The sequence below is a fragment of the Ursus maritimus genome, unplaced genomic scaffold, assembly GCF_017311325.1.
Source record: "Ursus maritimus isolate PB19 unplaced genomic scaffold, ASM1731132v1 scaffold_2, whole genome shotgun sequence".
NCBI lineage: Eukaryota > Metazoa > Chordata > Mammalia > Carnivora > Ursidae > Ursus > Ursus maritimus.
Genome location: NW_024424452.1, coordinates 29,990,129 through 30,013,109, shown reverse-complemented (window position 1 = coordinate 30,013,109; position 22,981 = coordinate 29,990,129). Strand labels below are relative to the sequence as shown.

Genomic DNA, 22,981 nt, shown 5'->3' with positions numbered 1-22,981 from the left:
AAGGAGGTGGCATTTGTTCCCGTTGGACAGAGGAGACAACTGAGGTCAGAAGAAGGAAAGTCACACAGTCAGGTGCACTCGGCCAGGGAGACGCAGAGGTGGGCAGATGGTAATAGAGATGGGGCACCTACTGTGTGCCTGTGCTAAGCGGGCAGAGGGAGGGGGTGCCTGGAACCCTACCAGCTGCCCTGCCAAGTATGTCCGCTCCCCACTTACAGATGAGGAGGCAGGGCTCAGCGAGGTCACTTCCCAAGATCACTTGGCCAGTGGGGGCAAAGCAGGCATCGAACACGGCTCTGCTCCCTCCTACCTTCCTGGGTTGTTTGGGGGGGGGGGCAGTAGAATAGGTCATACTGAGTGGCTGCTTCGTGTCAGGCTCTGCTCTAAGTGGTCTACACAGAGTTGCATATTTGATCTCCGCGGCATGAATCCCATGGGAGGCAGGGCAGGTGCAATGCTCACTCCCCACTGTCCAGGGTAGGATGCAGCGGCACAGAGGAGAAGCCAGTCGTCAGGAAGAGGCTAGGCTGGGATTTAAACCCAGACAGTCCAGCCGCTGCCTCTGAGTTATAGCAAGGGCCAGATGTTGGGGCAGGGGAGGAGCTGCTCTGTCTCAGGGCTGGGGCCAGGCCAGAGGGTCCCACCCCCCATGAAGCTCTCCTCCCACCAGGGAGCCAGCCTGCAGTTCCAACAGTGGCCACTAGGTGGCAGGGCCATCCAGGTGGTGCTGGCCTTGTAGGCCAAAGCAGGAGGAAGGGCATCCTCCTGGGGGGCAGGTAGCCCTGACCTGGCCACCTACCTCCAGCTCCCCTGAGAAATCTGACGCCCGAGGCTTGCTGTGGTTGCAGAGGGTCAGGCTGAGGTGCAGGCCGCGGTCTGGGTCCGGGGAGAGGGCCAGCTGGCAGTGGGAACACAGCAGGAGCCCACTGTGGCCCAGGGTGTGCTCCCCAGAGACTGAGAGAGCCTGGAATGAGAGGGGGGGTGTCAGCGGTCAGGGAACCACAGGGGCAGCAGCTTCCTCTCCCCACCATGCCCTGGCCTGGTCCAGACCACCTGGGCTGTCGCAATAGCCTATAGGGTCTCACTTCTTCCAGTTCAGCCCATAGTCCCTCCTCCACTAGGTAGCCAGACTGACCCTGACAAACGCAAATCAGACATTATCCCCTTGCTCAAAACTCTCTGCCTTCCTGTTGCATTCAGATGAAAAGCTGGTTGCCTTGACATGGCCCACAAGTCAGCGTTATCTTCTTAACCTCACCCCCTTGCTCTCCAAAGGCTGCCCTGTGTTCTTCCAGTACCTGAAGCATGTCCTGCCACAGGGCCTTTGCACTGGCAGTTCCTGCTGCAGGCCTGCACTTGTCAGTGAGGCCCCCTGCAAACCCCCTCCCCTCTCCCTACGTCATTCCTTCACGGCATTCGTTCGTGCCTGAGTACATATCATGCATCTTTTTTAACCTTTTCCACCCACTGGAATGTGAGCTCCGAGGGGTGGGGTACCGGTCTGTCCCTTTCATCATCCTTGTCCCTGCACCTAGTATAGGGCCTTGCATTAAGTAAAGCCCACAAATGCCTTCTGAACAAATGGATGAATGGAGTTGGCAAACTGGCTCAAGGGCCAAATTTGGCTCACGGCTTGTTCTTGTAAGTAAATATGTGTTGGACCGATAGCCACACCTGTCTGTTTACATATACTCCATGACAGCGAAGTTGAGTGATTGTAACGGAGGTCCTATGGCTTGAAAAGCTAAAGTATTTGCTATTTGAACCTTTACAGGAAAAACTCTGCCCCTGGGATGGATGGATAGATGGGAAAATGGATGAATGGATGGATGGGAGGGTGGGTAAGTAGGTGGCTGGGTGGGTGAGTAGGTGGGTGGGTGGGTGAGTGGATGGATGGATGGATGGATGGATGGACGGACGGACGGACGGACGGACAGGAGGGTGGGGAGTAGGTGGGTGATGGATGGACGGACGGATGGATGGGAGGGTGGGTGGGTAGGAGGATGAGTAAGTAGGTGGGTGGATGGATGGACAGACGGATGGATGGGAGGGTGGGTGAGTGTGAACAGGTGGCTGGGTAGGGGAGTAGGTGGGTGGGCGGATGGCTGCGTGGGAGGATGGATGGATGAGAGGGTGGGTGAGTGGATGGATGGATGGATGGACGGACGGACGGACAGATGGACAGACAGGAGGGTGGGGAGTAGATGGATAGATGGATGGGAGGGTGGGTAGGTAGAAAGAAGGACCAATCAACCAGCTAAGAGACCCAGGAAGAATGTTGGGGGAAAGGGGTCCCAAAACTTCACCTCCAACAATGATGAGGCTGAGCCCCTTTCATTTACGTGTAAAGCACTCTTCCTGTATCACATCTCTTGTGTCTCACAGTCACCCTACATGCTGAAACCTATCGCCTCTGCTGGTCCTCAGCTGGAACACTGGACGTTGAGGGGATCACCTGCCCTGCCTGTGATCACCCCGCTGGCAGATGGCAGAGCGGTGATGTGGGCACCCAGCTCCCTCGCTCACACCCCTGCACTCTGCGGATGCTGTCCTCTCTCCTCACCCTCCCTCCATGGGTCCTTGGGCCCCTTCCCCAGGACAGACTCACCCTGGGCAGGTCGCAGAGCCCCAGGTGCAGGGAGTGGTGCAGCCAGCGGGTATAGTCGGTCTCCACTTCGCCCCGGAAGCTCTGCGTGGTGCAGGAGCCAGTGAAGACGTGCTCCAGCAAGGCCTCTGCGTGGATCTTGTCTGGCTGGGACGGCCAGTGCCGCTGGAATAAGAGGGCACCGTGAGGCAGGGGCTCGTCCCATAGGAGGGGAGAGTGCCCATGGCCCGCTACAGATGGGAGACCTGGGGAGAGGGGAGCAGGTGCTGGCAGTCCCCCGATTAGAGCTCTGGTCAACCACAGCAGCCACTGATTGGCCGGATGTCTGCTGGGAGCACTGGGGGCCTGAGCCTATGGGGTCCCAGAACCCAGGGTGCGAGACCCCAGAGGGAACAAGGCTGGCTTTCAGGACCAGCCGTCCCCATTTCCCCATGGCCCGGTCCCTGTCCCAGGCTCTGCAGAACAGTGCTCGGCCCCAGCAGCAGCCCCGGGTAGGCAGTGATGCCGGGAAGACCCCGACCCTGACACCTCCAGGAACCTGATCTCCCCCGCCCCCAAAAGCCCTCTGGTGTCACCAGCCCCTTCCCTCGTCTGCTCTGAGGGCTCACCTCATGCTGGGCGCCTTGCTTCCCTCATCTCCCAGAGCTGTCACTATACCCCAGTCAGGGGAGGAGTATTGTGCCCATTTTACAGACGAGAACACCAAGGCTCACAGGGGAGAAGTGAGTTGCTCACGATCCTGCAGCACCGCTAGTGCTGCCCCAGGACCCCACGGCCTCAGAGCCAGTCACTTTCTACAGCAGTGGGGACCACCCTGTGGGTGACCTGCCAGGGATCTGGCTTTCTAGGCCTCACCTCATACGTCAGGTTCTGCTGCACCCGACGTCGGTCCCAGGACAGGTCGAGCTGCTCGCTGAACATGGCCGGGGTCTGTGTGAAGGCCCCACAGGCCCTGAGGGCGCTCAGGCCCCAGATTTCCTGGAGCTGACAAGAGGATGGAGTATGGGACTTGGGGGAGCCAGCACAGGGCCCCAGAGTTAGGGAGAGCCCGTGCTCGGCTTGGCAGTCCGGCCAGTGCCTACCTGCCCCGGGGAGGCGGCTAGGCAGCCGTCCCAGATGGTATCGTACTCTGAGGACCTGTTGGTCCAGGTGAGGTGCAAGGTCACGGGTTGCCCTCTGTCCCAGGCCAGCTGTACCTGTATGGGGACAGAGGGTGGTGGAGGGGAGGGCCAGAGGAGAGGCTGGTGCTCTCCATCTGTGTGTGTCCCAGGGGTGGGGGCAAAGACAGTGGGAGGGGTGGGAAAGGCTGGTGGGAGGGGGAGCCCACCACGGCAGGGGACGAAGCCGGGGAGCTGGAGACACTGCCCTCCCTCCTGCCTTTGTCCGCAGGTACTCAGAGCCTTGCCCAGCCTGGGAGACTGGAAGTATTTAGATGGAAGACGTCTCATTCCCCAGTACCCAGCCTTGCTGTTTCCAAGCCAGAAGGAACTCCGTGCCCCTCACTCTGGGCCTCTGGGCTGCTCTGGACTGAACCGTGGGCCCCACCCCGTTCTTCTGTTGAAGCCCTCATCCCCAGAGTGATGGTACTAGGAGGCAGGGCTGATGGGAGGGGCTTAGGTGTCAATGAGGTCATGGGGTGGGCCTCAAGATGAGATCAGCTCCAGTGAGAAGAGACCCCCGGAGAGTTCTTGCCCTGGCACGTGAGGACGCAGGGGAAGACTGCAAGCCAGAAAGACAGCGCTTGCCAGAACCTGACCAGGCTGGCAGCTTCACCTCGGACCTCTAGCCTCTAGAAGTGGGAGAAATACGTGTTTCTGTTTTAAGCAACAGACGTCATCTAGCCATATATACCTGTACTGTTTTGTGATGGCAGCCCGAGCAGACTAAGGCAGGGGTGCTCACCGGACCTCCTCTCCCTGGCTCCTGCCCCACCACCTACTCTGTTCCACCTTCCCTGCCTCTGGCTCTTCCTGAAGCTCCTCGGCCTGTTCCTACCCCAGGACCTTTGCACTTGCTGTTCCTTCCCTCCTGGAATGCTATTCCTGCAGCTTATCAGGAGGTAGCTCCCTCTCATCCAGAGGTCCTCAGCTGACAAGCCGCCTCCCCCAGGAGGCCCTCCCTGACCACCCCATCTGATTAGTTTCTGTCTCCGCTTCCTCTCCACTTTCTTCACAGGGCTTATCACAACTCTTCATTTTTTTCTTCATTCACTGGCTTGAATTTTAGGGTCTCTGTTTGGCCTGGCACAAATGGTCTACTGTTGACACACACTGGCCTACCATCTTCCACTTCATAGCTGAGAACACTGAGGCTCAGAGAGGGTCCATGAGCCAGGTGAGGAGCCCAGCTGCCCTGCGCGGACCCCCTGCGGTTCCCGACTAAACTGAGACGTGCGTAACTGAGGAACTGGACGTGCGTGTAAGCTCTTGCCCCGCTAAATTGTGAGCTTTTTAGATGCAGGACTATATGCTTTGAACACTGCCTGGCATGCAGTAGGCGCCTAATAAGGTATCGGTGAAGGAATGAACGAATGCAGGATGCTTCAGGGTGCCCTGCTTCAGGAATGTGTGACTCTGGAGGAGTCCTTCCCAACAGGAGACAAGCAGAACCTTCTTCCCCTGCACATGGTACCCGGGTCGTGGGCTGGCGGCTCAGTCGTGCAGCTCCCTAACCCCCAAGAGCCCCCCCACCGGGACCTCCGATGCTCCCCACTCACCTGCGCGTCCCGCTGGCCACCCTTGCCCTCAGCCAGGCCGCTGGCCTCGATGTGCCACCAGGAGAGGTTGAAGGGGTGAGCCAGGGCCAGGCGGGCGGCCAGCTTGCCTTTCCCCAGCTGCAGAGCGGACGCGACCACCACCTGGGGAGGGGGACAGGCTGAGCCAGAGGCCTCGTGCAAAGGGGCAGCCCCCTCCCCACCCTGCGCAGACAGCCTTCCAGGACAAGGGCGTGAGGGCAGCTGGCTCTGGGCACATGGCCCCAGCACCGTGGGGGGCCCTTGGAGAGACATGGCCCATTCTGCAGACGACGAAGTCGAGGCTTGGAGCGGGGTAGACACGGACAGTGTATGACAGAGACGGTGGCTGAGGACAGAGGGGCTGGAGGCCTTCACAGGTTAGAATGCCAGCCCTGCCTTCCACTAGCTCTGTGACTCCGGGCAAGCCGCTCTACCTCTCTGGGCTTTGATTTCATCCTGTCAAAGCCAAGCTCAGGTGCCCCCTGTGGCTCAGGTGTTGCTGGAACCGAATTCTACCCCCACCCAGCACCTTTCCCACCCTCTCCCAGGGACTGGGACCTGCCGGGCCGGCCCCAGTGAGGCTCCTTGGGCAGGCCTGGGCCCCGAGTGTCCCGCTCAGGCTCCAGGCTCGGTGGAGTTCCCAGGGTCTCCCTTCAGCCCTGACACCTACCTGGTCCTTGCCATCCCAGCCCACGACCAGGTCGTCCCGGTGTCTGCGTCGTGAGTGCTCACAGGACAGGCGGAGGCTGCCGCGCCGTGGTGGGGAGAGGGGCGGCGGGTGGGTGCGCTCCGCTGGACGGGGGCACAGGGAGGGGGCAGGCACGTGAGGGGAGCATGTGGGCTCGGCGGGGGGGAATCTCAGCAGACACAGCCACCAACCCAGGCAGGTGGCCACGGGGAGGCCACGTGCTCGGGTCATCTGCACAAAATTCAGGAGCTCCAACCTCACTTGGCCACCACACCACTGGGCGCACTCCCTGAGCTGTCCCCGCGAGAGCCCCAGATCTCCGCTCCCCCGCCTTCTGCAAGGAGACCGAATCTATCTCAGAGGCCCTTGAACCTGGGCTGGCCTGCGACCTGCTAACAGAATTTGGTGAAGGTGACACCGGCCAGATCCCGGCCCAGGCCAGAAGAGGCCTCCGCACCCGCTCACCCTCTGGGACGCCTGCCCAGCCCCCAGAGGAACGAAGCCGGGCTGGCTTGCCGGACGGTGACACCACACAGCGGAGCGCCTGGAGGGGCCAGCCTACGCCGTCCCAGAACCTCTGGCAGCCGGCGAGCCCCCGCATGAGCCCGGGAGCCCCGCCGAGATCAGCAGCAGCACGTGCCTGCCTGACGCTCACTGTCACCTGCCACTGAGTTTCCAGACGTTCGTCACACGGCAACAGCTGCCTGGTCCACCGCCCAGCCAACATCATCTACCACTCGGACCTCCCTCACGCTCGTAGGCTCCCGGTGGCCCTGTGACTGCCCCTCACCCACCCAGGCCACACTCAGCCGCCCTCCACTCTCCCTCTGTCCTGGACTGTGACACAGATGCCACCCCCACAGCGGACAGTCTCTGGGCCTCTAGGTTTGCTTCCCTCATCCCCTAGACGGGGCCCAGCTGCCCTGACGTCCTGCCTCACTTAACCCCGGCTCGTGAGGCCACCAGTCCATCCTGTCTTCCCAGACCCATGGGCAGGAGTCCAGCTGAGACTCCGTGGTAGACGCTGGCCACCTTGGTGACCTCCGAACTCTCTGGAAGGGGTGCCACCTGTCCCCACACAGGCTCCTGGGAGCTGCGCCAAGGGTCGGTGACACCAATGAGGTCATCGGGTCATGGGCCATTGGTCATCGGTGCAGGGAACATTCGTGCGCCCCACACTCAGAGCCATAACCCTCATCCCTTCCAGCCTCTGACCGCTCAGCTCCTCAGCTCCGTGACCACAGGACAGGGTCCCCCAGCTGCTCAGCCCCCTCACAAACCCTGTGCACACGCCCGCACGCTGCCCTGGTGCGCTGAGGAACCACACGTTTCCTCTGCCTCGGAGGGCACACGTGTGGCAGCCGTGACCCTGGGGAGACGCCGTCCAACCACCCGGCGAGCTGTGCCCCCTGGAGCAGGGTCTGCACTATGTCTCCCACTTGGCAGCCAGCAGGGCAGGCTCTGCTCCGTGTAAAGGGGGCTCATCACACAGAAACTGACAGTTCGTGGGACGGCACGGCCCTCCCAGGGCCGCCTGTTTCCCGGAGGGCCTCGGGGACACATGTGCCATCCGTGGGGCTACTGGGGGACAGCACTCACCTCCCCTGCCAACCGTCGGCCTCTGCTCTGAAACTCCCTGGGGAGGCTCGGGGTTGCCCCATCTAACACTTGCCGTCTGCTCACACTCAGGGTAACCCTAACCCGGCTGGGACCCTGCGTGACCTGCATCCTTCAGCCCTCCCACCTGCCTCCTCTCCTCACCCCCCCTTCAGTGCACTCCCGCCACACGGGCCTCGCTGCTGTGGCTCCAGAACCCCAGGCTTGTTCCCACCTCAGGGCCTTTGCACCTGCCTTTCCTTTTGCTTGCAATGCCCCTCCACAGATCCCCGCCACGGCCAGTTCCTTCTCATCATTCCGGGCTCAGCGTGGACGTTACATCCTCAGATAAGCCTTCCTCGCCTACCCCACCTGAAGGAGCCCTGCACCCCTCAATCAAACCCTTCTGACTCTTAGCAACACCCTGATGTGATTTTTTTCATGTTCACATCCCTGCTCACGGCCTCTCCCCTGAAGGCAGGGACCTGGGGCCATCTCACTTCCCGATGATTCCCAGGGCCTGGAACGGCACCTGGGATGGGCAGTTGTTCAAAGATGGTTCGCTGAGCAAACGGGCCACCCCTGCCGGTGACCTCTCGGACACTCACCCTGGAGACTGAGGTTCCCAGAGGGCTTGGGGAAGGGCCTAGGCAGGCTCCCGTTGAGGACCGCCTCCTGGTCACCCCACAGAACTCTCTGGTGCAGGGTGTGGGTCCCATGGGCTCTCTCATACGAGGTCTGCAGGACCAGCTCCCCGGGAAGAACGCTCAACTGGAAGAGAAAGACAGCACTGGGTCACTGGGCAACCCGGCCCACACTCCTGCTTGGGGTAGGAAAGAAGAGGCACTTTCAGAAGAGGAGAGACAGGGAACGTCTATGGGGCATCCACGGTTTGCTGGGCTGTCAGATGCATTGCAAAGTCATAAGGCCAAAGGCTCCCCGGGAATGGGCAGACAATGAGGTAGGTTGTGGGGCACGGGGAGCGGGACACAGGAGACTGCATGGCCCTGTGAAAGGATCACCACTGCTCAGCTCTACTTCCAAGCTGTGTGGCCGTGGGCCAGTTTCCTAACTTCTCTGAGCTCAGTTTCCCCAACTATAAGAGGGGATGAGAGGAACGGCGCTAAGCTCTGAGATAACGTGAGGGTGCATCCTCCCAGGGCCGACCCGCGGGCAGTGCCATGTGGGAGCTGCTGTGGCTGGGAGTAGGGTTTCCCAAGCATGTACTGAGCAGGCATTATGGTCCGGACCGAGGGCTGAGTGTTGGGGTACAAAGATAACCGAGACTGGTCCTGGCCCTCTGGGGGCTCCTGGCAGAGCGGGAGACATCACAAGAGACAGAAAATGATGGGACAAGCTGACAAGGGTAGCATGAAAGATACTCAAGAGGCAAAGTAACACAGAGAAAGAAATTGGTGGACAATGCAGGGAAGGGCATTCTAGGCAGAAGGAACGCCCTATGCAAAGGCTCGGAGAAGAGGACTCTCCCCGTTAGGTGGGTGCCCCCATGGAGGGTGGCTGAAGGGCCCTGCAGGGGGACTTGCTGGGAGGAGGGGGGAGTTTACTCTTGAATGTCTTACTGTCCTCCTAAGCACAGTGGCTTCCTCACTGGTATCTCTGCTGCCCCCTGTAGGTCACTCCCCATACAGCAGCTGGAGGGATGGGAAACCATCATTTGGATCCTGTCCTCAAAAGGCTTCCAATTTCAGAGAACGAAATCCAAACTCCCCCTGTGGCTTATCATGCCCTACGATCGGACCTCTGCAATCTCCTCCTCACCCACTTGCTCCAGCCCAGCGGCCATTCCTCAGAGAGACCAACTCGTTCCTGCCCCGGGCCCTTTGCACGTGTCACTCCCTGAGCCCGGAATGCCCTTCTACCGGATTTTCAAATGGCTGACACTTGTCATCCGGGGCTAGCTCAGTTGTCACCTTCTTTGTGAGGACTTCCTGGCCACCTGAAGAGCTCCCCAACCATGCACTCACTCCTATCACCCCGTTTTCTTTTCTCTCTAGAAGGTATCCATCTGGCTACACTCCATCTGGAATGTTTTCTTATTTAATTGTGTGATTTTCTCCCCACCAGACAGGACACTTGATGAGAGGAAGGACCCACCAGTCCCGTCCCAGGCAATGTCCTCAGCTTCTGGACTTGTGCCTGCCCCAGGCCCTAGTAGGGGCTCAGCAAGTAATCTGGGAGGGAAGGAGGGAGGGAGGAAGTGACGGACCCCGAGAGCAGCTGAGAATCCATTCCAGCACATTCTACCTGCTTCACAGCTCTTCACAAATCCCTCTTTTCTCCCAGAGCTGCCGCCGGAGCCCTCCCACCCCCAGCACTCCCTGGCTGCCCTCCACGCACCTGGGGGAAGGTCTGTTCCAGCCTGATGATGTTGGTAACACTGGCCTTCGCAGTCACCAGCCGGGTGTCCACGTGGAAACTATTCTCCCCCACCACCAAGAAAACCATGCTCTCGGCTTCACGCTCTGAGTACTGGAGCTGGATCGGGAGAAAAGCAGGTGAAAGACGTTCTCATTGCTCTCTGATGGAATATTCGGACAGATACTGGCTCCAGGCTGGAGGCTCTGGCCCCGGACACCCACGGCTTCCTGGACTGTTTGAAATCTAGTGAAATGAGGGTCCTGAGTTTCGGTTTAGGCCACTAGGGTGCCCATGGCAACCATCTCCCCCAGTCCTTCATGCTGTCACCCTGACTTGAAGACAGCGACGGGCCTGGGGCCGTCAGGCAAGAATTCCATTGCATTACCAGAGTGGACAGCAGGGGGCAGTCTAGCGCAAGTCACAATGCACAAGCTGGGCCATCAAACATGCCCATTCTGGATCTCTGTCACATGGGGTGGATGACCTCTGGCTAGCTCCTTAACCCCCGGGTCTCTGCTCTCTAACCTGATAAATTGGGATAATGACACTTTATTAATGTGTCGATGTGAAGATCGTATGAAATAACGGGCCATCTTCTAGACTGGCTACGAAACAGACTCACTTGGGGCCCCGGCTACGCACACAGATTCTGGGCCCCTACCTACAGCCTGTAAAACAGAACCTCTGGGGACAGGATGGAGAAACTGGTACTTTTAAAGAGCTCCGCAGATTAGCTTGACCTCAGTCAAAGCATTCAACCTGAATCTTGAACAAAGAGTCTGACAAATCCAAATGGAGGATTTTTGCACATGAACTGCCAGGACAGGTCAAAATGGTCAATGTAGGACTTCTTCTTAAAGGTGGTTAAGGACTGGGGCGCCTGGGTGGCGCAGTCGGTTAAGTGTCTGACTCTTGATTTCGGCTCAGGTCATGATCTCAGGTTCATGATCCCAGGGTTGTGAGATCAAGCCCCACATCAGGCTCTGTGCTCAGTGTGAAGGGTTGGCTTGAGATTCTCCCTCTCCCTCTGCCCCTCCCCCTGCGCACGCGCGCACGCGCACACACACTCTCTCAAATCTTTTTTTAAAAAGGTGGCTAGAGACAAAGACGTATTTAGGGGGAAGTATATGAATATCTGCAACTTACTTTGAAATGCGTCAAGAATTCAGACGGAGGGAGAGCCATCTGATTCAGCAAGAGGAGTAGGAGTGAGAACATCGAGGCAGAGGGTATGTGGAATTTCACTATAAAACTGTTTTAATTTTCCAGTATTTGAAAAGTTTAATAAAATATTGGGGGAAAAATAGGTATGGGGTGGGAGAAAAATTTCTAGAGCAGGGGTCTGCTTTGGGTCAAACTTGGCCCACCACTCGATTTTGTAAATAAAGTTTTATTGTAACAGAGCCATGCCTGTTTATTTACATATTGTCTATGGCTGCTTTTTTGTTACAGTGGCAGCATTGGGCAGTTACAACAGAGATCATATTGGGTTTAAAGGCTAAAACATTTACTATCGGGCTCTTTACAATACAAGTTTGCAGATCTGAGTTCTAGATTCACTCACTCAAGAGACAGGGCATCTAAGTACTCTGGACGATCCTGGAGTGTGTCCGGGATTTAAAACAAACAAAAAACGCAGCTTAAAAGAACATTATTGGGGCAACGGAGAAATTTTATTACGGACCATATATTAGGTAACAGTATGACTACATCATGTTAAATTTCCTGAATTTTGTACTTACGTTGCATTATATAAGAAAATAGCCTTGTTACTGGAACCACTCCCTGAAGCATTTAGGAGTAAAGAGCTGCGTGTCCAGAAACAAGTCCATGTCATCTCTTAATGATAAAGAAAGTGTACGTGTGCACATGTGTGAATATAAAAATATATGTGACACGTAAGTATGAACAGAAAGTTGTGGTGGGCTCTTAACAACTGGGGAATGTTCACAGTTCTAAAATAACTTTTCTATAGGTTGGAAGTTATTAAAAATAAAGATTGGGGGGAAACGAAGAGGCCCCTGAATGACTGACCGTGCAGTCGGTGGCAAAGCTGGGGAACCACTAAAATCGTGTGGGAATGTGCTAGGGCGGGGCCAGCACACAGTAGGTGCTCTGCGAACCAAGGCAGTCCGGGCGGGGGCTGGGGGACTAATGCAATAACCAAGCAGCTAGTCGGCAACTGTAACAGTCACTCACTCATTAGTCGACATCTTCCACTGAGCACCTACTATGTGCTGGGCCTTCCTGGTTTGGGGAAGAGGGACACACAGGGAAACGGGTCATGGTAACGGCAGGAGGGGGGAGCACCAGCCTGGGCCTGTTGTCTACCCCCCCCCCGATAGGACCCCCAAATACTACACGCAGGCCAGGTACCCGACCAAGGGCTGTCCTGGGGGTTCCGGGTGGGGAGAGGATCCGCAGACAAGGGCGGGGAGATGTGCAGAGAGCCTGGGCCGTGGGAAGACGCTGGGGCAACTGGTAGGGGCGCTGGCTCTGCTCGAGGGGCTGTGCCATCTGATCCAGCTGCTGGGAGCAGGCCAGGCCGGGTGAGGCGGTGCCAGGCACTGGGCAAGCAGGCTCCCCGGCCCCCCGGGGTCTCGTGGGCCCAGCTGGGGGCTGCGGGCCTGGCCCAGGAATGTTCGCCTGCGGGTGTTTGAGAAAGCCAGAGCCCGGGGTTTCCGAGGGCAGCCCACTGGGGCCTACCGCAGGCCTGCGCACAGACGTGGATGTGCGAGCACTCCCCGGCGGGCCGGGCCCGGGCATCTGGAACCAGTTAGGGCTCAGGGGCGGCGGGCAGTTACCTTGGCTGAGGCGGAGGCTCGGCTGGGGCCGCGGCCCAGGAGGGCGGGGAGGCGGTGCTGGCCGGAGAGCGGCAGCTCTTTGCTAGAAGGAGAGAGAGTGTCTGAGTCCAGGCCCGAGGGCGCCCAGGGCTGGGTCAGGACCAGGCCAAGCTCGCCCGCCGAGGGCAGGAGATCCACACACACACCCAGAGCCCAGGAAGGGCCGTTCGCAAGCCCGAGGCCTGAGGGCAGTGCGGGGCAGTGGTTAGGGCCCAGCCCAGTGCCAGGCAATACACGTTTCGATCCCCACCTGGCCTGTGCCTGGTTCTGGCATGTGGGGAAAGCTCCTGGGGGCCTCAGTTTCCCCTTCAGCAAAAGGGGCTAGAGGAGCACTGGGCTGAGGGTCTCCTGTGGGCCCTCAATGGGCCCGCTCACTGTGGCCAGCAGAGGCCTCTGCAGGGTCTGGACGGCAGGCTCTTAGCCTGTGCTCCCGCAGCCCTGTGCACACGGCACCCTTCCCCTTGGCCCTTCAGGCCAGGGTGCTCACGGCTCCCCATCGCTGCCCCTCCGGGGTGCGCCCCACTCCGGTGCTGTCTCCGCACCACGGCGTCTCCGCCCCACCAGCACGGCCATCTGGGGCCGTATCGCCCACGGCTGCGGGCCGGTCTGTGCGTTGTAGGAGCTTCCGCAGCGTCTCTGGCCGCTGCCCCCTAGAAGCCACCAGAAATTCCCCCAGACATTGCCAGATGGGTGGGCAAACCCGCCCCAGGTGAGAACCACTGGTCTATACCGTCACGGCTAGCTTCCCCTTCCCCCTCAGGGACCCCGTGTGAGCGCTGGAGCCTGGCGGCCCCCGACTTCTTACATGCATGAGGCCGCTGAGCACCGGGCCAGGCAGCCATTTAGTTTGTGAGACCAAGAGCTGCTCGTCCATGTCCTGCCCCCAAAGGTCAAGGTTATATTACTAGCTGTGTGACCTCGGGCAAGTTACTGAGCCTTCCTTTCCATATCTGTGCAGTGGGCCCGTGGGGAAGGGCCAAGGAGGTGCTGGGGGCTGGAGGTCAGCACACAGCAGGGCTCTGCTGAGGTCGCCCTCACCCACCCCTCTCTTCTCGGGGGAGGGGCCCCCAGAGCTGCAGAGAACCCCTCACCGGAGCGCCCGGCTCTGGCCACGCACGTCGAGCACCAGGCTGGCTTGAGAATCACAGGTCAGCCGTAGAGAAGAGCGCATCTGTTCCTCTGCCCAGAACTCCTGGAACACGAACTGTGGAAGGAGTAGGCTGTGAGGTGTGGGGAGTGCAGGGGGCCTGAGGACCCTCCCAGGCCCCACTCCGTAGCTCCCTCCCGGCAGCCCAGATTGCACCCCACCGGACCCGCACCTCAGACATCAGCAAAGAGTGAGCTCCACCACATCTCCCCACCACTGGGCCTAAGGCCAGAAAAAGGGGACTGAGGGGAGGTCAGGGAGAACAGGAACTGGGTCTGCTGGGTTCTGGGGTACAGTGACACAGACCCTCTGCACGAGGGGTGACCGGGACTCTGGGAAAGGCCTCTCCTTGCAGCAGAGTGGAGTGGGGGCAGGGCAGTGCTGGTAACCCAAAACAGGAGATTGTAAATGAAACTTCCAGAATGAACGGTGACTTGCAGGGCAGCCAGAGAGCCTAGCCCGGTCAGGCGACCTTGTGCCAAGTGACGGTGACCAGGGCCTGGCCCCATTCAGGGGGCCACAGCAGGTTCCCCTTCTCAGAGGTGGGAGGGCATCGTGAGAAAGGGCCCGGGGGCCAGCCTGAGTCCCTTTTGCTGCTTCCTTGCTAGGTGACCTTGGGCTGGTGACACACACACGTGTGACCCACAGACGGTAGGCCTGGGGCTGTTGTCACAGCAGCGAAAGCTTCTAAAGCATCTGCTGTACCAGGCACCACCCGAAGTGCGTTCATGGTGCGAACGCTCTCCAGCCCCCGAAACCCCATGTTACCGGTACAGTTATCAACCCCATTTCATGAAGAGACTGAGGGCACAGAGAGGTTAAGGAATTTGCCTGAGGCCACACAGCGCACACGAGTCAGAGCTGCGATCTGACGTCCAGAGCTGGGGTTCATGAGAACTATGTCGCCTGCCTTCTGCGGGGTGTCAGGAGGAGGAAATCAATCAGGGCGCAGAAAACCCCCAGGACGGCACGGAGCACGCGCCCAACTACGAAGGCTGGGTTTTGGCTCGAATGGAAGGGCGGAAGGGCAGAAAGCACACAGACAGGGAGCTGGAACCGGGCTGCTGGAGGCCCGTGCACACGCCCCGTAGCCGGGACCACAGAGACGCCCCGGCAGATGCTGGCCACATCACTAACAGCCTCTACAAACTGTGAAGTGCTGGAGAGATGGCACAGAAGCATCTGTAGGGCACACAGTCGGTCCCCTGCATGCTGGGGAACTGGATGGAGTGGACAGAATTAGGGGGGAGCCCAGGCTGGCCTGGGGGGGCCACCCCTTCCTCACCTGGCTGGCGAAGGGCAGGCCCAGACTCCGGAGAGCGGGGGCCGTGTGGCTGGCGTTCACCACCAGCTCCAGGGAGCCGTTCATCGGCCAGGACACCAGGGCTGCCACGTCCATGCTGACACCATCCCCTCTGTGGAGGGCCAAGGTGGCCCGGGCCTGGGTCTCTAGGGGCAGAGAAGGGCACAGTTTGCAGGGGACTCCATTCACCTCCCTGTGCATGTGGGATCAATGCCAGGCAAGGCTTTCACTTCTCTGAGCCCCTGGGACTTCATCTGTTGGGTGGTGTCCCCCTCGACGATTGTGGCCTGGCCAGCTCCTCCTCCCGGGGTTGCTGCTGAGATGACACCTCTGAGTGCCCACCTCAAATACCTCCCAACCCTTCCTTCTCCCTCCCTGGGAACGGTCAGTCCTGTGAGGGCAGGGCCTTTAGTCTGTTCCCTGCTCTGTTCCCAGCACTTGGCACAGCTCTGGACACACCGCAGGGAGTGAGGAAATGGACAAATAAATTCTGCTCTCTGGGTTTATCAAACATCCAAATGAGAGTGAATGATACTGACCTGCAGCCCACCGGCCCAGGCTGGAGGGTCCCCGCCCATCCCATCCATCCGGGAACCTCCAGGGCCCTGCCTCCCAGCCCCACCGCACCTCATCGTGGCAGGCGGGGGAAACCCTCCAGGACAGGCGATTCCAGCAGCTTTGTTCTTAAATTTGGACTTTGATCCCCCCTGCTACAGTTGGAAAGGGTTCTCCAGGGTAAAGAGGTGAAGCCTAGCCCGCATCAGAGGCCAGGTTCCCTGCGGGGGAGGGGGGAGGGGCGCAGCTCACGGCTCCAGCCTGTAACACCCGGCCCAGGGCCATCACCTGCCATCTGGGCCCATGGGGGCAGGTGGCACTCTAAGCCTCGATTTCCTCATCAGTAAGGTGGGCACAGCCTGCCCACCTTGAGTGACGTAGCCAAGATGAATAGAGATAACACACTTGAGAACACCTGCCCATGGGGCACACAGGTCCCAGGAAGTATCGCCTTCCCTCCTTCCCTGGGCACTGTTCAGTCACACGCACCTGCTGTGCATGGGGCCCGAGGAGGAGGGGACACACATTGAAGGGTCCCCAGTCTCCATCCCGGGGATGCTTCAGACTGTCGGGGGCACCAAGAATGGTAAGGCCGGGCAGAAAGTGCCCCCGAGGGTGGGGGCAGCCAAACGTGGGCAACAGTGCAGAGCTGAGATGTCTCCCTGGCTGCAGACGACCACAGCAGACCTCTCAGCGGCCAGGAACCTGCTCATCCTGGAATGACCATCCAGTTATTTACCTACCACGTCCCCAGTAAGCCCTTCCTCTGTGAGATCAGTTCCCGTGTCTGATCCAGGTTCCCACTCAGCCCACAGGGGGCTGAAAGCCAAGGATGGAAAAGTTCGAGGGCTGGAGATGACCCAAGTGACAGGGGAGCCCCCCAGGGGTCCTGATCTCTGCATTCTGCACAGGGGTCAGGGTGGGGCTCTGGAGTCACACTGCCTGGGTTCAAGTCCTGATCTCATTGTTCAATGGCTGTGTGGCCTGGAACATGTGACTCAGCCTCTCTGAGCTCCCATTCCTCCCTTGCAGAATGGGGACAGTTACTAAGCCCTACCTCATATATTCACAAATTTATTCAACAGATGTTTAATTGAATACCGACTATAGTCCACTCTCCAAAACAGGCATCCCTGTCCTTGTGGAGTGGACAGTCCAGTGTAGGGTGGGCAGAAGACAAGCAATGAGACGTGAAGCTACTGAGTAATTAAGTTACATAGTATGTTAGAGCGACCAAGACAGACACAGGGATGGAGTGAGCTCGAGGGAGGTGGGGTACCAATAAATAGGGTGGGAGGGGAAGGCCTCACTGAGATGACATTTGAAAAATATCTGAAGGTGGTGAGGGATCGAGGCAAGCAGATGTGCAGGGAAGAGCTTCCTGGGCAGAGGAACAGCATGTGCAAAGGTCCTGAGGCAGAAGCCAGCCTGATGTGTTTGAGGACTAGCAAGGAGTGAAATGAGCAGGGACCAGAAGATGGGGTGAGAGAACTGAGGGTGTGGGTCCCGAAAGCTCAGGGTTCCTGCTATGGGCTTCGACCTTCTCTGGGTGTGAATGGATGGCCGAGCAGATTCACTGAGGTCCTGTGCATGGAGAGCTTGCCTGGTATGCAGTAAGCACTCAATCAATGCTGGCCCTTACTACTCCCCCCTCCTTTAGAAGTTTAACTGTTTAGCCCTAAACATTATGTTGAAGCCGTCACCGTTAGTACCTATGAATGTGACCTTATTCGGAAATGGGGCCCCTGCAGAGGAGATCAGGTTGAGATGCGGCTTCCTGGAGCACGGAGGGCCCTAATCCAATGACTGGGGTCCTTAGAAGAGGAGAAGGGGCACAGGCACAGAGGCAGAGATCAGAGGGATGCGGCCACAAGCCGAGGACCAGCTGGGGCCTCCGGGAGCTGGAAGAGGCAGGAAAGAGTCTCCCCACAGCGCTTGGGGCAGGAGCGTGGCCCTGCAGACACCCGGCCTCCAGCACCGTTAGCGATGACACGCCTGCGGCGCGCCTCGGCAAGGCATACAGGCCTCCCGGGACTCAGATGCCCTTTGGCTCTGAGACTGGCGAGGAGGCTCCGGGGTGGGGGAGGCCGGCCGGCCGGAGCTGGGGCAGTGCCCGGGGCGCCTTACCATGCGTGTGCAGCTCGGCGCACAGGCGGGCCTTGCCTGGAAGCCCGGCCTGCAGCAGGGTCACGCTGTTGTGCTCACTCCAGCCAGCAAGCTGCAGGTACCCGGCATGGCGACAGCAGCTCACGGAGTAGTTCAGGGAGGTGGGCCCTGCTGAGATGCGGCCGGAGTGCTCAAAGCCGGAGCCGCCCCTGGGAACGTCCACAGAGGCCTGGAATGACACGCAGGAGAGGGTGGCTCGCCCGGAGCAGAGAAAGCCAGCCCGGCCCAGCTCTGGCTCCCGCTGACCCACAGCGCTGCGGCGGGGGGAGCTGAGACCCCTTGCAGGGGCCAGTTTAAGGAAGAATAAGGTTGCCTGCGCTGTGCTGCTGGGGGTGGGGGGCGGGGGGGGCGCGTGCTGGCCCAGGAGTGGCGGCCCGCAGTTCCATGTGGGGTGGTGACAAACTTCTGGAATGAGAGAAGGGTGGCGCACCGTTGTGAATGGACTAAGTGCCCCTGAACTTTAAATACTTTAAAACACTTAACATGGTAACTCTTCTATGTATCATACCACAATAAAAAAGTTTGCAAAGTATAAGAAACTTGGGAAGATCTTCGACGGGGCATGAGCTCTCCCTGTCCCCAGGCAGCCCACCTGACCCATTTCAGCTCTCCACCTGGCCCCCCAAAGGCTTTGAGGTTGAGACCTCTGCAGCTGATCAGAGCAGCGGCGGCAAGCGCGGGCTGGGCACGCAGCGCAAAGCCCCTCCCTGTGCGATGTCAGCCGCTCTATGGGGCAGGAAGTGCTGCCCCACCGTCCTTCCATGACGTTGGCTGAGCGCCTAGTATGTGCCAGGCCCTGTTCTGCACCTAGAGACGCGGTCATGCACGCAACACAGGAAGGCCGGAGCCCGTGCAGCCGGGACGCCCGCTGCGGGAGACAGACCAGGACAAGGCAGAAGGCATCGCGGGCCAGGCAGGAAGATGATGGAAAAGAGAAAGCGATCAGGGAGGGTGTTAGAGAATAAGAAACACACAGGCGTAGGTATACACGCCTTTGTCCCCAGGTCCTGCTCATACTTGGTCTGTGATCACACCAGTGACGGGGAGAGAGGGGCACCTTACACAAGAGCTCCTAAATCCCTTGGAATTACTTGGGCGAGACAAGTGCCTTTTGTCCTACTGACGTGACTCTCGGTGGGCTCCCCAGAAAGACCAAGCCCTGGTTAGAAGCTGGAACCTTCAGCCCCGGCCCCCGGCCCCCGGCCCCCGGCAGGGAGGAGGGGCTGCAGAGTGAGTTCACCATCCATCGTGCTCACGGGATGAAGCCCCGTGAAAATCTCTTGACTTTGGGGCTCAGGGGCTTCGGGGTGGGCAAACACATCCACATGCAGGGAAGGTGGTGCCAGGAAATTGGTCCAGGGGGGGTGTCCCCCACCCTTCTTGTCCCAGAAGTGCTCCGAGCGGCCAAGGAGAAGCAAGAGCATCTTCTTTACAGAGGGTTAGGGCGGGGGTGGCATGGACCAGGGCAGGACTCTTCAGGGACGGCCAGAGAAAGGACCTGTGCGCAAAGACCCGGGGAAGCCAGGAGTGGGCGGTGGGCATCAAAGGGAAGAAGCATCTGGCAAGTCTGAGGACAGGGCAGCGAGCCGGAGTCCCGGGGAGGTGAGCTCAGGTTGGGGGCAGGACCAGAGCCCTGCACGAGGCTTTCTCGTGTCAGGTTGGTGCCCGAGGAACACACATGGATGTGGAGGGGCTCTGGGTAGAGGAGACCAGAGGGGGCAGGGGTGGAAGCCGGGAGCCCAGCTGGCGGCTGGACCCCAGGTGTGACCTGCGGTGGCCCGGAGCAGGCGACAAAGCTGGAGGTGGGGACGAGGGGTCGGGCTTCGGGTACGTGTGGGAGGGTACACCACCAGCATCTGCTGAACGCGGTCCGGCGTGTGAGTGAAACAGGGATGAAGGATGACACTGAGGGTTTGGCCTGTGCTGCTGCGGGGCTGAGGTGACACGGACATGGGGCAACGGGAGGGGCAGGTGGCGGGGTTGGACCAGCCAGGTGCCCAGCAGGCCTCCAAGTGGAGATATACAAACAGACGGACCTGCGGGTCTGGGGCCCAGGAGAGGGAGAAAGTGGGGAGCTTCAGTGCACGGATCGCACCGAAGGGAGACACGGGCCCAGCCCGCCCAAGGAGAGCATGTGGAGAAGGTGAACTGGGGGTGAAGGACCAGCACTGAGCCCGCAGGGAGGCTCTGGAAAAGGAGAATGTGTAACGGTCCCAGGGGCATGTGGCTGGGCTAGGGAAAGGAGTGCTATCCCCAATTTCCAGATGAAGAGACTGAGGCTCAGAGGGAAGTCTGAACCGTATTCCACCAGCCCCTTGTCTCCACCCTATTTCCAAGAATGGCTGAATGAATGCATGAACGAATGCATGGATGTCCATTACCACCGGCGCTCGCCGAGGCTGACCTGCAGGCCCAGCTTGTCCTCTACCCACAGTGTCCGCAGCAGGGGGACGTTGTGCTCGAGTGTGTAGTTCAGGGACCGGAGCTCTGGCTGCCGAGTGAACGTCAGCTCCTCGGACACCTGTCGGTGTGGACGACTGTGAGACCTGGGCCGCGGGGCTGGGCTGTCCCCACAACCCCCACGAACCCCTAGCTCCCAAGCCCCCCTCCCCGCAGAGCCCCACACCTGTCTGCCGTCCACTCCGACCCGCAAGGCGCGTCTGTAGCCGGGCCCATGGCTCTGGGTGGCCAGCCGCAGCAGGACCCGGGCTGGGAGGCCCAAGGAGCTGGGCTGAGGCAGGTTGTGCACGAGCGACATATTGACCTCCCGCTGGCTCTGCAGAGGAGCAAGAGAAACAAGGGCTCAGTGCCCGGGTGGTGGCCGGATTCTCCCACGGAGGACAACATAAGCCACTCAGTCATTCAATCAAGCCCTGTTGGCCATTGCACGGTAGAAAAACAGTCTGGGGAATTTCCACCAAGTGCAGCGAATGCATTTGGGACGCCTGATTGAAAGTAAGTGGCCAGCCCAAAATTCACAGGGGAGGAGCCCGGGAGAGGAACCTTGGAAAGAAAGGCTTCGGGGAGGTACAGGGAGGGACCCACAGAACATCTGAGAAGGACACGCCCTGTGGGTTGGATGCAGCAGAAAGGAAAACCCTCTGGCCCCGAGACAAAAACTCCCAAGACATTCAGAACGCTGCTCAACGACTTGCAAGGTTGCTCCGCACACTTGAGTTTGGTGATGGCTGGTGGCTGTCCCGGGGAGCTCTGGAAAGGCCAAGGAGTCCCCATAAATTCAAGCAGGTGGAGCTGACCTTCCACACGCCCTCTGAACTAGCAGTTCTACTCGGTGCCTGTACACACACACACACACACACACACACACACACGAGTGCTTGAGGCAGTGCTATTTGTAAGACAAAAACCGGGCACTTATGTCCCTGAGAATTGAAAGCAGGGGCTTGATGGCAGGAGAGTCGCCACAGCCAAAGGGTAGAAGCGACCCGGGTGGCAGCTGAGGGACGCTGGGTAGGCGGTGCGGTATTGCTCAGCCTGAAGCAGGAACAGCGTTCTGACACCCGCTACCACCTTGAGCACGCGACGCCCCGCGCCAGAAGCCAGCCACGGACGGACAGACACTCTGCAATGTCCCCTCTAGGAGGCACGTAGAGCACCCAACTCAGACACAGAAAGGGGAAGGGCAGCTGTGGCGGCTGGGGGGAGCGGGGTGGGGGCTGTGGGTCCGGGGAACAGAGCTGCAGTTCTGCAGTGTGACGAGTCCTGCCTACGGAGGGTGGGGAGGGGGCGCGAGAACGTGGCTATTCTGAAGACCACCGAACTCTAGACTCACCCGTGGTTAAGATGGTAAAGTGTAGGTCTACTTTACCACAACAAAAACTTCGAAAACAAAATAAAAATAGGCACGTGGTTAGTTAATTAGTAAGATGTACAGAAGGATGACACCACCCAAAAGCTAACCGGTAGAACGGACGGACGAATCACGGTATACGGCCGTGAGGTACGATCGGCAAGGCGTACGATCTCACAAACGTATGGCTTTTTGTTTTTTTTTTTTAAGATTTACTTATTTGAGGGGAGGAAGGAGAAGGGCAGGGAGAGAAAGTTTTAAGCCGACTCCACACTGAGCGCAGAGCCCGACGCGGGGCTCAATCTCACCACCCCGAGATCACCACCCGAGCCGAAACCAAGAGTCGGATGCCTCACCAACGCCCCCCCACCCCGGGCGCCCCGCACCACCATGAGGTTGAACAAGAGGTGGGTGTGCACAGCAACGCGCCGTGTGCTTCTGCGGGTGGGACATGTGAGAACTTGCGTGCATGGGGACTCCCGGGCGTGTCTGGGAGAGGAAGGGGCCGGAGGGGGGCTTCTGGGGTTCTGGTCACATTCTGTGCTCTGAGGCGGGCGGTGTTTGGTTTGCGAAAATTTCACCAAGCTGAGCGTTGTTCATGTCTGCGCCCTCCTTGTGGTATTTACGTTGTACTTCCATAAAACTTTCTCTTTTAAAGCCAACAAGCAAGAGGAAAGGGGGGCCGAGGGGCTGCTTCTTACAAGCCTCACCCTTCCCATCTCCCTGAGGCTCCCATCTCCCGGGGCCTCTTTGGAGCTAGGACAGCGCCCGGTGCTTCTCCTCGGGCCTCAGCACCCCTTCCCGGGCAGCCCCAGGCCCCCGACCCCCTGCCCTCACCTCTGTAGTCCTGAGGACCAGCAGCCCCCTCAGCGTGCTGTGGTTCACGGAGACCAGCGCCCGGGCGTCCACGGCCTCCGAGTTCAGCACAATGGCCCCGGAGCTGTTGACTCGGCCCAGGACCCCCAGGGCCTGCAGGGGTTTAAAGAGACATGAAAGCAGGGCTCTTGACCAGGACAGGGTTCAAAGTGGGCATCGGGGGTCTGAAGGCCTCCCTGTTCAACTGTCCGCCCAATGCGGAGTGAATGTCCTTCTAGGAGAGGGTTTGCGACTTTGATCAAGTTCTCTAAGTGCCCAAGGGCCCCCCGGCTGTGTCT

General features: G+C 59.3%; 1 protein-coding gene across 1 annotated transcript in view; it reads right to left on the bottom strand.

The window, feature by feature from the left end:
* The window catches only part of LOC103668601, a 151,814-nt gene that overhangs the window by 27,386 nt on the left and 101,447 nt on the right, over positions 1-22,981 (bottom strand). The window contains exons 44-55 of the mRNA XM_040635322.1: positions 17,978-18,185; positions 15,278-15,441; positions 13,937-14,049; positions 12,807-12,888; positions 9,982-10,119; positions 8,232-8,394; positions 6,010-6,131; positions 5,322-5,462; positions 3,688-3,801; positions 3,461-3,589; positions 2,609-2,770; positions 800-964 (exon numbers count right to left, since the gene is read on the bottom strand). Of these exons, the coding sequence (XP_040491256.1) occupies positions 800-964; positions 2,609-2,770; positions 3,461-3,589; positions 3,688-3,801; positions 5,322-5,462; positions 6,010-6,131; positions 8,232-8,394; positions 9,982-10,119; positions 12,807-12,888; positions 13,937-14,049; positions 15,278-15,441; positions 17,978-18,185 (1,701 nt within the window). The remainder of the gene's footprint in view (positions 1-799; positions 965-2,608; positions 2,771-3,460; positions 3,590-3,687; positions 3,802-5,321; positions 5,463-6,009; positions 6,132-8,231; positions 8,395-9,981; positions 10,120-12,806; positions 12,889-13,936; positions 14,050-15,277; positions 15,442-17,977; positions 18,186-22,981) is intronic.